Source organism: Rousettus aegyptiacus, unplaced genomic scaffold (genome assembly GCF_014176215.1).
Source record: "Rousettus aegyptiacus isolate mRouAeg1 unplaced genomic scaffold, mRouAeg1.p scaffold_m13_p_1, whole genome shotgun sequence".
Lineage (NCBI taxonomy): Eukaryota > Metazoa > Chordata > Mammalia > Chiroptera > Pteropodidae > Rousettus > Rousettus aegyptiacus.
Window position 1 is genome coordinate 13,545,038 of NW_023416284.1, and position 16,362 is coordinate 13,561,399.

The 16,362-nt window shown below is 42.6% G+C and overlaps 1 protein-coding gene across 1 annotated transcript in view; it reads left to right on the top strand.

Moving 5' to 3' along the window:
- The window catches only part of ZBTB40 (zinc finger and BTB domain containing 40), a 64,709-nt gene that overhangs the window by 37,023 nt on the left and 11,324 nt on the right, over positions 1-16,362 (top strand). The window contains exons 4-13 of the mRNA XM_016149283.2: positions 226-418; positions 1,049-1,191; positions 4,937-5,129; positions 6,885-7,021; positions 7,387-7,588; positions 7,947-8,080; positions 9,657-9,825; positions 10,143-10,610; positions 11,404-11,610; positions 15,310-15,474. Coding sequence (XP_016004769.2) covers positions 226-418; positions 1,049-1,191; positions 4,937-5,129; positions 6,885-7,021; positions 7,387-7,588; positions 7,947-8,080; positions 9,657-9,825; positions 10,143-10,610; positions 11,404-11,610; positions 15,310-15,474 — 2,011 coding nt within the window. The remainder of the gene's footprint in view (positions 1-225; positions 419-1,048; positions 1,192-4,936; positions 5,130-6,884; positions 7,022-7,386; positions 7,589-7,946; positions 8,081-9,656; positions 9,826-10,142; positions 10,611-11,403; positions 11,611-15,309; positions 15,475-16,362) is intronic.

A 16,362-nucleotide genomic window follows, 5' to 3' on the forward strand; every position in this document is an offset into this window, starting at 1 on the left:
AGGAAGGCTGAAAAGGAGTGGTCAGAAAGGCGAGTGTGTATCCAAAATGCTTCAGTGTGATGAAGTTAGAGAATTGTTGTACAGAGACAGTGGTAATGCCAGACGTCCACACAGGAAGGTGAAGTACGAGGGGATCGAAGTATTGAGGGTTTTACTTGCCAAGTCCAAGGAGCATGGGGTTCTTGTACCTGGCTGATCTCTCTTTCTGTTACTCTTGTTCCACAGACCATAATGGGATGTCTTGAGGGTAAGGAAGGACATTCAGCATTCCGGAGAATCCTGGATAAAGTAAGAGAAGAGAGCCTGGATGTTCAGGCTGTTGTGTCCCTGTTGAGGCTGTACCAAGGTTCTAATTCTGCAGTAAAGACAGCGCTGTTAGGCAGAAAGCCAGAAGATGTGGAAGCTGTGCAGCCAAAAGGTAGGAGAAAACCCCATGCACCTGAGTCACCGAGTTTTATTCTGGGCAGATGCTGTACCATTTGCTCCGGTGATTACATTTCTTCAGTGGCTTAGTTAAGTGATTTTCACATAAACTCTACATATAATTCCAGAAGCTGCATGTTAAGTATGTACGAGCTAAATGTGAGTGAGTCTCCATTTCTGTCCCCTAGTTAACTAAACTAGTCTGACACCTTGAAGTTGAAGAAAACCACCGTTCTTCTGCCCTTCAAAAAGCCACACATCCAAATCGGTGTTTTGAGTGCTCAGGGTGAACTGGTTCACTGACAGCACTTTTCAAGGCTGAAGTTTCTCTCATTTGGGTTAGGTACAAAGCAGTGGCCTTGCCAACTAGAAGTTAACCTCTGGCTGGCTCTGCAGCTTTGTGTTTCAACAGATAAATGAAACATTTTTCCTTTCATAGAGTTTAAACAGAATAATAAAGTATTTTCCTCTCCAAAAAGAGAGATTCTGCATTTGGGTCCTCAGAATAGGCTGAGAATCACTTTACTATTCCGTTAGATCTCTCTTGACAAACCATGCTGTCATTTTCTTCAAATTGACTAGCTTCTCTGCTTCTCTTGTGCGTCTCTAACGCTTTCTCCCCCAGGGAGCACAGAGGAGGGAAAGACCTTGTCTGTTCTGTTACTAGAACACAAAGAGGACCTGATCCAATGTGTAACACAGCTGAGACCTATTACGGAGTTCCTGGAAACAGCCAAGGAGGAATCCCTGACTGCCACTGAGAAAAGGGTAACTGTGTCGAGTGCCTCCCCCTCCCTTCTGAATTCATGTAGCACTTTTTTTTTTTTTTTTTTACCTCTTTTGTGGTACATAACACTTCTTACCTTGCAGTATCTTGTACATACTATACAGTAAGCACCTCGAAGTTCAGATTCTTGATTCATGCCTCTGTAACTTGCAACAGCTTGCATGTCGTAGTCATGCATTAAATGGTTAGATGCATGGATGGATGGCTGTTCCTGCTCTGACTCAGTGAGTTTTTATTATAAATTAGTTGTCCCAAGAGTTAAGTGTCTAGTTACATTTGGAATTATTATGACACTTTTCCTCTTTACAGAAATGATATATTGTTCATCTGTAGAAAATTGAGAAAACAAGCAGAAAGAAAAAAATTCAAATCTCTCACCATCTCATCACTCAGAGATAATCACTGCTAACATTTTGGAGCGCGTGCTCTCACTTTTTCTCATTTGAATTATCCTGGAATGGTGTTATCATACAGTTTTGTGCTTTTTTATTTACTGTGCTGTGAATACATTTCCATACCAACAATATGGATTTTGGTAGCTGTATGGTATTCTGTCCAATGGACATACTATAATTCATTAATTCTTTATTGTTGGGCATTTGTTCCAGTATTCTGCTATTATAAATATGTTGTAGAGAACATTTTTGTACACAAATCTTTGCATATTTCTAAAATTATTTCCTTAGGCTAATTTTTAAGAAGTAGGATTTTGGAATAGTATAAATTTTTCAAGTGCTTGATATATGTTGCCAAATTGTCCTTCAAGAAGGTTATACCAATTTACTCTCCTACCAGCTAGCTACTAAAATCCTCATGAAACTGCTGGCATGACTTTTCAAGTCAACTAGATAACTGTATTTGTTGGTGTTATTGATTTCAACTTTGTGCTAAAAATATTTTTGTATCTGGCAGGAAGGAATAAGGCACAGAGAACTTTTGTGGCACCAGTTCTTAAAACTGTGGGAAGTGGCTTAAATGTTCAGGAGAGAAAATGTTTAGAAACCACTGGCATAATGGCTAAGCACTGCATTAATAGTGAGACTGGATTCTAGATTTTCTTTTTCTCAGTAATCTTGTGTTGCTGTTTTTTCATGTAAAATGGAATAATCTTTAATCTCAATTTTGTTTTGCAAAATAACTGTGTTTTAAAAATTTTACTGCAGCCACGCCACCCTGAACATGTCCTATCTCGTCTGATTTCAGAAGCTAAGCAGGGTCAAACCTAGTTAGTACTTGGATGGAAGACCACATAGGAAGACCAGGCGCTGTAGGCATCTAAAAAAAAACAATTTTTTTTAACTCCTCTGAACTTCTTAGAGAAAGATAATACACAATATTAAGGTTAAACCCCTGTTTTCTTCTTAGACTTGAGATTAAGTATACTTTCAGGGACTCAGTTAAAGTAAGTTGCTTATAGCTCCAGAGGTACCTGATTCCCTTAGTGATTTTATTCAATTACTTATTCAAACCTTTTCCTTATTAGCTGGATCGAACGTGTCCTTTGAGCTGTTTCATTATCTTGGTAAAACAGCGTTTATAGGTACAGCCCAAACTCAGTCTCGTTCTCTGCAGCCAAATAGACCACACTGTCATTTTCTTCTGTCACTTTCAGTTTACTTGACAGAAAGGGCTGAAGCAGAAGAACTTAAATTAGATATAAATCACAAAAACACTCCTTCGGATTGGGATTCCACCAGAGCTTCATTAAGCTACTCCTTCTTACGAAAATTGAAGCAAAATAATAAAACAGAAGTGTGGAAGTGCATGTCGATCGAATAGCCACAGTGTTTTGACATCGCAGGGAACAGGCAATTGCACCTCTTGGAATATTTTTCTGTTATGGAATGATGCTCACCATAGGCACCATGGTGCTTATCTGTACATATCTCAAATTCTGTAAGAAATGGCAAATAGGAAAGTCTTCAGGATGAGAAACATGCAAAAATAGTAATTATTATAGCTTCCATTTATTTATTGCTTACCGTGTGTCAAGAAGTATGCTGAGCACCTTGTAAGCATATAAATTCTACCCTCGTAGCAACTTTATGAAGCCATGGATATTACCCTAATTTTTAAAGATGAAGGAACAAGACATGTGAGGAGGCTGAGCAGCTCACCCAAAGACGTAGCTGCTTGTGGAGTACTGGAACCCAGACTTCTAAACAAAGCACATTCTCTTAAATACTGCACATACTGCTTCCTAACAATATCGGTAACCACTATCATTTATTAATGGTCACACACAGCCTAGGAGTTATGCTGATTTCCACAAATAGTAACTTCATTTTACAGAATCCTCATAAAAACTGTGCAAGAGGTGTGGTATAGTTATTTTTTTTACAGGTGATGAAGATAAAGTTCAAAGAATTAAATAACTCGTCCAAGCTCACACAGGCAATAAATTTTAGAACTGGTGTTCAAGCCAGGCCTGTCTGGCTTTAAAACCCATTTCTACTCTTAACGGTGTCTGGCCGCCTCATTATGTATCAGGTTATTGCTTAAGAACTAAGAGATAGCACTGAAATCAGTATGGTTTTTAGATACAAGCTCTTAAATTTTAAATTGTGATTCATTTAGTAGAAATTAATGTATATTAAACCTTAACTAAGAGAATGACTATGTTCTGTACTGACAAGGAATATGACAACTTGATTTATAATATGTACATTCCTATCATAAATATAATGTAGATATTCCTTTCATATATGTAAAACCAATTTGGTTTTGTTGCAAAATTCATTATTTTAAAATGGGAGTTAATTTCATAATGACATCCTCTGGCATGCTGCCACGACTGATCTGCTTTACTCTTTCTCCTGAGAGCTGGTACTTTCCCGAAGGACAACTCAAAACTCAGTTCTGTGCATCTGTAGATTATATGTATCGAATAATCCCCTGCATAATCAGTTCCATAAGAGCCAAGTTATGCATATTGAGTCACAATCCATTAATAGTTCTATTGTAATAGGAAAATATCTGTAAAATAGCTGTCATGTGTTTTATTTTTCAACCTTCTACGGGAGCCATGTGCCCTCTGGCCTTAGAACATCTTCTAACCCATCAAAGAAGAACAGAGAATGGAATTGTGGGATGATGACTGGAACTGAAGTGTGTGCCATTGAGAATGAGAAGGACAGATAATAAAGAATCCACAAGAAAAATAATCCATAAATATACTTTAAATCTGTTATTTTAGATCCACAGACTAATGTGTAAATTATTTGGGTATTCCAGTTGCTATGCAAATAAAATACAAAGAAGTGAAATAATAGTATTGCTCTGAAATTGCAACCTCATGTACTTTACTGAACAGAGATCGAAAAACACTTTAACTTGTATTAATTAATTGGCAGTCTATTTCTCAATCTTATGTCTGAACAAACTAAATCTAAAGAATCAGGTTAGATATAAGCCACTTGCTCTTCCATACAGGCTGAAGTGTAAGAATATTTTCACAAAATGCAACTGTTGGAGGCAAAAAATGTATATAGACCTACAATTGAGAAAGATTGATTTTCATAGAGCTATCTATTTGGAAAATGTTTTGGATTTTTATTGAAACAGACTAAGGAAGAGACTATGAAAAAAAGTAACACTAGAGACCAGCAGAGAAGGAGCTGGAGCTAGGGCATCTCGTAATGCCATCTTGCAGTGTTTTCCAGTGGTGTCTCAGATACACTTAGAATTGCCAGTAACTGGTGTCTGGTTGATTGCTTGCCACCGCAGGTGATTCTGAATTGCTGTGAGGGAGGAACGCCCAAGGAGGCAATAGAAAATTTGTTGCACAGAATGTCTGAAGAGAAGACCCTGACTGCTGAGAGTTTGGTAAAACTCCTCCAGGCTGTGAAGAAGACGTTCCCGAACTTGGGCCTTCTGCTGGAGAATTTGCAGAAATTAGCCACTTTGCCTGGCACCCCAGGTACTAGTTAATTGTTGACTCTCTGGACTGGAACCGCTCCTACATAAAATCAAAACACCTTTTAGTTCCATGCTGGGGAGATAAGATAATGTTAAGAAATGCTATTGCAAAACAGAAACTAGCTGTCACAAATCAATGATTCTCAGTATTTCTGGAGTTAAGTTCTGATATCCAAGGATTACTCTTCATTAAGCTCCCTCATAATGTTTCAGTGGTGCAGGGTGTGTTACAGTGTGGCTTCCCCAGGGCTGTCATGTGTCACCTGTGAATGCCTACGGAGCAGTCGGGCTCATAAGGCTTTGACAAGTTATGTTGACAAATGTGAACAGCAAAAACTCAAATCTTGGCTTCCCCATCCCACTTAAGTGCTGTTTGGTTCCAGTAGTTCCCACAATTAACTACCCCTCATGTCCATTCATTTTGGGGAAACAAGTCCATATCCCATTCCTTAGAAAAACACCAACTCTAGCCAGTTCTCCCTGATCCCAGAGCATTTGAGACTAGATATTTTTCAGAAGCATATAAAAGTCACATATATGAACTTGAACAGTTCGAAAAATTAGGAAGAAAACAACCTAAAATCCTACTACTGGATTACATCAATATTCACACATTGACATTTTATCAGTCACATTATTTTTATAATGTTAAAATACTCTACCATATTTTATAATTTTTCCTGTTTAACAGTATAACATAAATATTCTCCACATTATAATCCCATCTCCTCCTTATAATCCCATTTTTTGAGAAGGCTACGTAGTTTTCCATCATAAGAATGTGTATGACATATGACTCATGCCCCTGTGTGGGGACACATGTAGCATCATGGTTAAGACTCTGAAGACCACGTGAGTTTGCATCCTAACTCGTTTTGTAGCTATGTGACCATAAGCAAGTGACTTAAGCTTTCTGACCCTCATTCTTGCCACTGTGAAATGAAGCTAAGAATGGTACGTGTCACATTCGTTTTTGTGGCTGCTATCACATAATACATGCATAGTGCCTCGCACATAATAGGCATTTAGTAAATACTGTTATTACCTTCATCATCATCATCATTATTACCACAAGCTATATACAGTGACAGATACCTTGGTACATAGATTTTTTATTTTTATTTTTTTGCCTTCAGATCATTTCTTAAGGTTAGATTCCCAGAAGTAGACTTACTGTGCCAAAGGAGAATAAATTTTAAAATATCTGCAAAGCTAAGGGAAACGCCTGATGGTGTTGATTTTTTATTTCTTTCAAATAAATATGTCCTCTTAAAAGAGAGTACTTGCAGATTGGCTCAAAGGGCATATAAACAGAAGAACAGTGGGTCACCTTCACTGCCACAGTCTGGACTCATGACTCATGCCTGCCTGCATTTTGGACCACCACATGGTTCCTTTACCTCAGGCTTGATGACTAACACCCCTTGAATCAGTACATCTGAATCTCTTACAAGTGCAGCCTTCTAATTACCCTCCCGTTGAGTAATCGCTAGCTTCTACCACCGTGCACTAACTCTGAAAGGCTTAGTGGTTTTGTGACCCTGAAGCACTGAGTGATTAAGGGTAGACCGAAGGAGATCATACACATGTGTATGAGGCCCCAAGCCAGGAGCTGAACTTGCTCTCCAGCAGAGACAGAGCTCTTGGCTGATCTCTCTTCCTCTCTCGTTTGCAACTCCCCTGGTCTTCTGTAGGAGAAGCCCTTAAGGAGGTTTCGTTCCAGTGAACATTATTGTTTTTGTCATTATCTTTACAGTCCAAGCAAGCCCTGAGAATTATGGGACTGAGCTATTGAGACGGTATCACGAAAACCTCTCTGAGATTTTCACAGACAACCAGATGTTACTGAAAATGATCCCAAATATGAAGAGGTTAGCCCCTGGAGAAAGAGAGGTAAGAGGGAGAAAAAAAGGGAGGGAGAGGGTCAAATGAGATAGTACGAAAAATGATGCATGTATATATATAAATATGTTGAGAAATGCTAAGGGGTTAGTAGAAAAAAAAAGGTGATTCAGTTTTTATGGCAGTGACAAGTAGGATAGTTGTAATTTCTGCATTAATAAGGAAAGGCATTCAAAAGAAGGGGTATAGAACTTTGTTGTATATAGAAATCTCTCAGGTTGAGAGAGGTGTAGGATGTTGAAAAACTCCCTCTGCAGAAATATGTGCCCTGTAACCCAGTACTCAGACTTGGAGCTCTGTGGCTGGGCCGGCAGCTCGGAAGTCCCTTATGTGTTCGTTTGTGCTGCATCTTGAAGGTCATGGAGAAGCTTGTGAAACGTGACTCTGGTTCGAGTGGTTTCAGTTCTTTGCTGTCAGCAGTTCTAGAAAAGCAGACTCTCTCTGCAACCGCCATTTGGCAACTGCTGCTGGTGGCTCAGGAGACAAAGAACTGCCCGTTGAACCTGCTCATGGAGGAAATACGAAGGGAGCCCGGTGCCGACGCTTTCTTCCGGGCAGGTAGGTGACCCGGCCTCTGTCATAGCTTTGCTCCCACTAGAGATTATTGTCAGGCTTCCCAGAAAACAAAAAGAGCTCTCGACGGCAGTCTTCCGCAGCCCTACCATTGCACGTAAGGACTGGCAATTTCATTCAAGAGGGTAAACCTTTTTTAATAAAATATGCAGTAAGTATTCTAAGCTTATACCAGTAATTATACTCTAGGTGCAGTGCTATTTGCTATTTTCCTCACTCCCAACACCAGGTAGGAGGTAGGTAAAGTGTATTCTCATTGTGAAGAGTCGAATTGAGAAAAGGCGAAGGGAAAAAATGGTGCTCGTCGTTTTACTAATGAATTTTCAATCTCCCTTTCTTTCAGTGACTGCCCCAGAAAGTGCTGCCTTAGAAACCATGCTGAAGCATCACAAATCAATCCTAGAGGCCATCCAACACAGGCTTGAAGTCAAGGGCTTTGCCTCAGAGGAAGAGCACCTGGCAGAGACTGTGAAAGAGGTATGGTGGGAATAAAAAACAAACAAACAAACAAACAAAACACTTTATTTTAGAGAGTTCGACAGAGTTGGTGCCTGGGACTGCCTCACTCCTAAGGGAAGAACCAACTCCTGCTGTGTACTGAGCCCTCTGCAGTTCACAATACTTTTGCACTTTTAATCTTCCCAAGGCTAAGTGACAGATGATGTCGTCCACATTTTACAGCTAAGGGAAGTGAGGCTCCCAAGGGTTCGGTAACGTGTCTAGGATGCTCCAGCTGGTCAGAGATGAAGACAGAATTTGAACCCAGGTTCATATGACTCACACCTAGATTTATTCCACTTGTCTAAAACATTGGTAAACTCAAAGAGAGCCATGATACTGTTCTCTAACATGTTTTAAGAAGCAATTTCTTATAGAGGAAAGAAAGAAAAATGGTCTTATTACATGCTCCATTCTGGCTTCTAGAAAGAGCCAAGATAAACATAGAACAAAGCTTTTGCCCATATGGGGTAGCAAATAGTGCCAACTCATTTTCTGTAAAGATTCTCACAGTGTGGCCAGCATCCCAGAAAAACCAGGTGGAAGCTGGGAGAGAATTCATGATGTCCAGTCCAGGAGCATGTGCAGCTTGAGTAGGGAAGAATTATAAAGGAACATAAAATTAAATTACAGATTCACCTATAGTGCCTTTTGATCCAAGGAGGTATGGAAGGTGTGCAGAGGGCTGGTTTCTCACTGTTCACATAGGTGAAAGCCCCACCTTAGTCTGACTCTCAGATAGGAAGAAGATGGCACTCATTTCTGTGGCCTTCAGAGGAAGGATTCATCTGCTAGATTCTCTCCAGCATGCCACATACTTCGGAGATAGGGCTTCTGCAGTTGATCAGTTTTAGCCTCACTAATTAGTCTCATGCCTGCCTCGAGGGACAACAGGTTTATTTAGATAGACTTGAAAAGAGCAGAAATAAAATGTCTTCCAAAATGAAAATTCCATTTGGCCATCTGTGGATGGTTTAGCTTTATTTTCTCAGTGTTCTGACTCTTTCTGCTGATAGCTTTAACATTCTAAAAGAGGACGGCTTTGAAATAATATTCTTGGCCTCTTTAAAGCCCCTATTTGAACCTTCTTTAAAAAGCTGGGTTTCTTTATGAAAGAAAATGGTGTTTAAAGGGTACATCTAAGTATTAAAAATGTGAAGCCACTGATCATGCAGAATTACTTTCAGACATTGAGATAATTATGAAAAATTATTTTGATCTTCAAGACAAAAACATCAACAACCAAATCCTACAGTTTTGCAGTCTTTTAATATTAAGATGTAGAAAAGTTCTTTGGTTTCTGAGAAGATATTTCTCATAGAAAATGCTTAATGCTTCCATGCACATTCGTCTTCACATGTGCCTCCTTTTTCTTTATTTTGTTACTTTCCCTGTTCTTTGGGAAAGAGGGCTCTCCACTACATTTATCACAAGAAATGTAAACTTGTTATGGATATGGAGCAATGCCTTCCTGAAGTTAGCTTTTTTAAAAGTTGAAAACCATCTAGAAAATCTGATATTAAACACAAATCTTCCTCTCTTGGTGTTCATTTAGATTTTGAGCATTTCCTGTGAGACAACCAGCCCTCAAGTACTCCTGAGAGCAGTGCTGAGCAGAGCCAAGGAAAAAGCCGTCTCAGCTGCGGAGATATGTCACCTCCTGTGCAGCATCCACAGATCTTTCCCAGGCCTGCAGACTGTCCTGCAAGAGCTGGCATTCACTGGTGAGAAACGGGGTGAGGCGGGGGCCTCTCAGGCCCCCAGCTGGTTTCCTTGTTGGAGAGAAGAGGCAGTAGGTCATTTGAATTAATGTATCGCTACCTTATTTATTTCATATGCTTTCAGTACTTAGAATAGTCACAGACATAGACATAACATGATGCTCTTTGTGTAAATCAGAAAGTAAAGATGGTAGTGATAATGCTTCAGAGTTTTATGAGGGTCTCAAAGTAGTCTACATTCTCCTCTTAAGAAGAAAAGTTAGAAAGCAAAGTAGACACAGAGAGAATTCCCAGAGCCATGAGATTTCTCTCCTATGCAGGTTTTCTTACTCAGGAAAATGGAGAGAAGGAAAGATGGAAGGTGAGTAATAAATTTCACCTTGAAGCCAACAACAAAGCAGATGAAAAGGCAGCTGAGCCAGCTGAGGAAGACCGCCAGTCTGGAAAACAGAAAGATCAAGGAGAGACTAGTTCCTTGCCAGAACAGCAAGAGAAGGACGCTTCTGCCTCCCCAGACTCTGCCAAGAAGAGCTTCATCTGTAAGGCCTGTGACAAAAGCTTCCATTTCTACTGCCGCCTAAAGGTGCACATGAAGCGCTGCCGGGTGGCCAGGAGCAAACAGGTGCAGTGTAAGGAGTGTAACGAGACCAAGGATTCTAAGAAAGAGCTGGAGAAACATCAGCTGGAGGCCCATGGTGCAGGCGGAGAGCCTGAGGTCCCCAAGAAGAAGAAAAAGAGGCTTCCAGTGACATGTGATCTCTGCGGAAGAGAATTTGCTCATGCCTCAGGTACTTTCAAGAAGGCAAAGTAATCGAGGATAATTCTGGATATTGTACTTTGGATTCCAGGCCTGGCCTCTAGTTTTATGCAGTAAGAGCCGTGGATGGGCTTAGAAAATAGAGCCGGTTCCTACAGAGGCAGGGTAATGTTTGGAGAAGAGCAGAGCTTTGAGATCAGCTCTTTGAACTTTAATTTCCCATCCGTTAAAAGGAGCCCTGATACCACCTACTTTTTCAGATTATAGAGATTTAAGATAATAGAGCTAAACACCTTGTACAGTGCCTACAGTAGAGTTAGTACTCAGTGAGTTGCGGCCGTTAGCTCCTTAGTAATCGACTATTAGGCCTCCGTGCATCACCTATGTCTTGATAATGAACAAGAGTCATGGAAGCCATGGGATGCAAAGTCAGAATTATTTTCCCTTGCCCCAGATGTTGGATAAACCTAATGAAACATAAAAGTGAGTTTCATTTTACTCTTTTGGGGTGACTGGGTCCTATTTAATTGAGAGAGAGAGAGAGAGAGAGAGCGAGCGAGCTTGGATGGAAAATTTAAACCCCCGACACTTCATGCCTAATTAAACCATGAGTGGGACCAAGGTGACTTTTGGGGCAGATGGGCCGCATGGGTATGAGATGAGCAGCTATGTGAAGTCAAAGCGAGCATGGCCCGGCATCCTCTGGTTCATACTGTGTTTCCTCTCGAGGCCTGGCCTGAGACAGTGCTGTGTGACGTATCCTCATGCTGGCTTCATGATACTGATTACCAGTATCTTTCTGGTCCCTGGCATGGCTTCCCTAGGCATGCAGTACCACAAACTGACCGAGCACTTTGACGAGAAGCCTTTCTCCTGTGAAGAGTGTGGGGCAAAGTTCGCAGCCAATTCTACTCTGAAGAACCACCTTCGCCTTCACACTGGGGACCGCCCGTTCATGTGCAAGCACTGCCTCATGACCTTCACGCAGGCCTCCGCCCTGGCCTACCACACCAAGAAGAAGCACTCAGAAGGTAAGACATGGGGAATTTCTTCATTTCTCCCGCAGACTTAAACCGCATGAGCTGCCTAAAACCCCACTTTGAATCAGGCATGATATATGTATCTCAAGAGGATTTAAAACAAAACAGAACATAAAAAGGTCTCTAGGCACACAGGTGACTAGCAATACACTTGTGCACAGGCATGTAAAACGCTATGGTGAGAATTTCTGAAGAGAGACTTAACTAACATAGTGTTATGACCTTGTAGTTATAGAATTTTTACATGAAGCCAGGAATTCTTGGACTTTGAGTTGGAGTTTAAGCATGAGGAGCACTTCGGTTGAGCACCTGCCATGGATTGGGCAGTGGCAGGTGCTGAGAGGCTAAGCTGGAATTCCCGAGCTCACAGCGCTGACAGTCTTGAGTGTCTGGTGTAGACACAGTGACAGTGTGCCGTCATCAGTGGCGCAATGTGGAATAAGACGAGGGAATTGGGAAGAATGAAGGAGGGGTTTCTAGTCCAGGGGAGGGGAGGAGCCTTGTCAGAGAAGACTGCTCCGAGGATTCTGTGTGTAGTTTGGAGCATTTGTGTGTAGGTAATAATGCCACCATCACCTCACCTGGACTGTTGTTGTCGCTTCCTAACTGGCTTCCTTCCTTCACCCTTTCTCTGAAAAGTGCTCTCAGTACACAGACACAAGTGATCCTTTTGAAACTAAACTATAGTCTACGGCCATGCCACCCTGAACAAGCCTAATCCCGTCTGATCTCTGAAGCCAAGCAGGGTCGGGCCTGGTTAGTACTTGGATGGGAGGCCACCTAGGAAGACCAGATTCTGAGTTGTAAAAAAAAATTTAAAATAAGAGATTGTAAGCTGACAGGGTCCTTGCAACCTATGAGGTCAGTCAAGGGTTGTCTCACCTAAAATAAGAAAAAGAAAGAAACTAAACTATATCCTGTCGCTTTTCTACTCAAAACGCTACAAAAGCTTGTCACCTGTAAACCGAAGGCCTTAGCAGACCCACGTGATCAAGTCCCCTGATGGCTGTCTGACCATCTCTGACTACCCGCCCCTCAGCCGCTCTGCTCTACCCACTGCAGCCTCCTGGCGAGGCCTCAGACTTGCAGGTCCCCTGCCGCAGGCCGCAGGCCCCATGTCCTCGCCCTCCCCTCGGCTCGGAAAGCTTTCCCTTCAGACCCCTGCGTGCTTCACTTCCTCACCTCTTCAAGGCTGCTCACACCCCCTCCTGCACAAGTCCCTCCTGCCCACCCTGTATAAAATCTCAGCCACCCAGTCGCCGTCCCCTGCCTCAGTTTCCTCCATAGTGGTTATCATGACATATTATTTACCTATTGTTTGGCAGTCCCCTGCCCCCCATTGGGATGCAAGCTTCATGAGGGTAGAGCTGTTTGTCTTTTTTTTCCCATCTGTGGAACTGAGAAGAGTACTTAGTAACAGTAGGCCCTCAGTAAACGTTTACTGATTAAATGAGTTTCTCGAGCCCTATCCCAGGCACTGAGGATAGTGTAACTATATACACCCTGCTTTCATGGAGCTTAGGGTTTATTACGTACAATAAACCCTAAAATAATGAATGTGGAATATAAACTCAGATTGTGCTCTCGCTATGAAGAAAAATAAAGCAGGGTAACCAGCAAGAGAATGACAGGGTTGGGGGTGGGGCACTATTTTATATCAGATAAGGTCTCCGGGAGAGGAGATTTGAGTAGAAACCTGAAGAAGTGGGAGATGGGACCAGCGGAAGCGCTGCGAGGAAAGCAGCCAAGTGCAGAATGAACCTGAGCGGTTTGAGAGACCAGAGAAAACGAAAAGGGGCCAAAGCAGGGAAAATGAGGGGAGGGTTTTGAGAGATGGGGTCACAGAGGGCACCAAAGGCCACATCTGGCAGTCTTATAAGCCAAAGTGGGAATTCGGTTCTTATGTGAACTGTGCAAGTTTCTATTGCTGCTGTAAAAAATTACTACAGATAGTGGCTTAAAACAACACAATGTATCATCTTACTGCTTTGGAAGTTAAAAGTCCAAAATGGGGCTTACAAGGCTAAAACCAGTTTTGGCAGTGCGTGTGCCTTCTGGAGGCCCATCCCTTGCCTTTCCCAGCTCGTAGAGGTGGCCCGTGCTCCTTGGCCCACAGCTTCTCCGCTCCTGCCTCCGCGTCTGTCATCATGCCTCCTTTGACTCTTCTTTCTCATCTCAGCATCCTTAACTTAATCTCATTTACAAAGTCCCCTTGCCACGTAAGGTGACAAGATTCACAAGTTTCAGGGGCTGTGATATGGACATCTTTGGGGCCATTATTCTGACTACCACAGGAAGCTCTAGGAAAGATTTGAGCCAAAGAGTGATAGGATCTGATTTACATTTTTTAAAGTTAACTCTGTCTACTCTGGACAATAGACTCTAGATAATAAGGCAAGAGTATAGTATAAACAGGGAGACAGGAGACATTGCAAGTAATCTAGTGTAGAGGCTGACAGAATTATCAACTAGAGTTGTGCTGGGCGGGATGTGAAAAATGGTTATGTCTGGGGCTATATTGTTGAAAGTGGAAGTAACAGGACTACTGATGGCTTCTGGATGAGGGATGTGAGGGAGTAGAGAATGAAGGATGGCTGTGGAGTTTTGGCGTGAGCAACTGGGCGAACGATGCTGCCTGAAGTGGGGAAAATTGGAGCGTGAGGATGGGTAGAGAATCTGGAGCTCTGTTTTGGATGTGATAAATTTGAGATGCCCATTGGACCTCCAGGTAGAGAAGGAGAGTAATAGGCAGTTGGATATAGAAGTCTGGAGTTCTGGGGACAGCTGGGAGCTGGAGACATAAATGTGGGCACTTCCAGTGTGCAGATGGGATACAAGGCTCTGAGATAAGATCATCTAGAAAGCGAGGGTTCGGAAGAGGGCCAGGGACTAATTCTGGGGCTTCTCAATAACATTAACTCTTGACTTGAGAAGCCCTTTTTTTCCTAACAGAATCTTATTTCGAAGCCAAATATGTAAAAACGAACATGAGGTTGATTGTAGTAGTTTAGGTAGGCCCTAGGACATGGGGGATCTGGGCCCTCGCCTCACTGATTTCCCTACTTTTCTGTTGGCCCATAAGGGAGCTTGGAGGTACAGTTTCTGTAGCGTTTTTTACAAGTGCCAGTTTCCCAGACTTGCCCTTTACCCATATTTTCTAACAGTCTCTGACAGTCTGGTCATTATATTCTCATCATGTGAATGAGAAAATAGAGAACCCAAGTGGTTCGTAATAGCTGTGGAGAGTCACTGGGGGAAGGCTTTCGTTTTTCTCTAATCCACGTCTCTCGCCTTTATGTGCAGTTGCAGTTCTGTACTGAATGAATATGTTTCCGGGGCTCTGGACTGGAGTGTTTCTGGGCACAAGGGTATCTCTGTTTCTCGGGAGTGGAATGAGCTCTTCCATTCTTGTGGTGTCCTGGTTAACAGATGGGTAGTCTTGCGTGATAAGAACTCTGTCCTTATTGCTCAGGGTAGGGAGACCACACCAACACCCTGTCTGTTTAATCAGCTGTGTTTGTGAGGTATCGTCTGATAGGATGGCTCACATCTCTCACTCAGTGTATTACAAATTGCCTGATGTTTTACCGTTACGTTGCAGATTATATTTCCAGGCCTTAGAATGTGATTTCCTTTAGGAGCACCATAAATGTTTAGTACTGGCTCTAATAAACTCGTGTATATTTCCAGGAAAAATGTATGCATGCCAGTACTGTGATGCTGTGTTTGCCCAGTCCATTGAGCTGTCCCGCCACGTGAGGACCCATACCGGGGATAAGCCATATGTCTGCAGAGACTGTGGCAAGGGCTTCCGACAAGCCAATGGCCTCTCCATCCACCTGCACACCTTTCACAGTATGTACTGAAGTTTTGTATGTCGGGCACATAGCACCAGGCCTGGCCCTGAGAAGACTTGTAACAATCACAACCCAATTGTCACTTCACCAGAGCTGGGCCCCATTCACTGCCTTCCCCTTGCTGCTCTGCTAAACCTAAAGTCCCTCATTTCTATTTCAAGAGGAATCTCATTTCAACATGTCATTGTACGATGCCTATTTCTCTGTCCAGACTATTATTTTGTCTTCCTCTTTAGCTTACCTGGCCCTGTTTGGCTGACAGAGGCAAATTATGTTTGAAGGAAAGAGCCTCTGTAACAGACAGGCTCGCTGAGCTCCAGAATATTCTCATTAGTCCGTTGAGCTTCTGTTTTCTACCCATGCCTTCCTTCCCCGCTCTAGCTTATGGTCATACCTGCCTTTTCCCAGAGGAGCAACCCGGACACTCTCTGAGTTAGTCCATCGTAAGTGCTCCCTGGTCACGTTCCCTTAAAAGCCTTCTGCCAACATTCTCTTCCAAATGCCATTGTATTCACTCAGTTAATGGGGTCTGCCCCCATCTTTCTCCCCTTCTACTAGAACTGATACAGGCAAAAACACGCTTCTACTGAACACACACAGGCACAGGAAGGAAGAGGAACCGCGCGATGCCCCAGGAGCGCGCCGTGTGACACTTGGCTGGCCACCTCGCTCTTCAGCAGCTGCTGTTGCTGCAGCGGGGAGTGTAATCAGCGCAGCACAGCAGGGGGTGAAGAGCTTGGACTCTGAAATCACGCCCCGGATTTGAGTCTTGACCTTGCCATTTACTTCCTTGAGACCTTAAACAAATTTCTTTACCTACCCTAAGCCTCTTAGGCCCCTTCTGTAAACTTAAAGGAAATAATCACGCCAGCGCCTTGGATCGCTG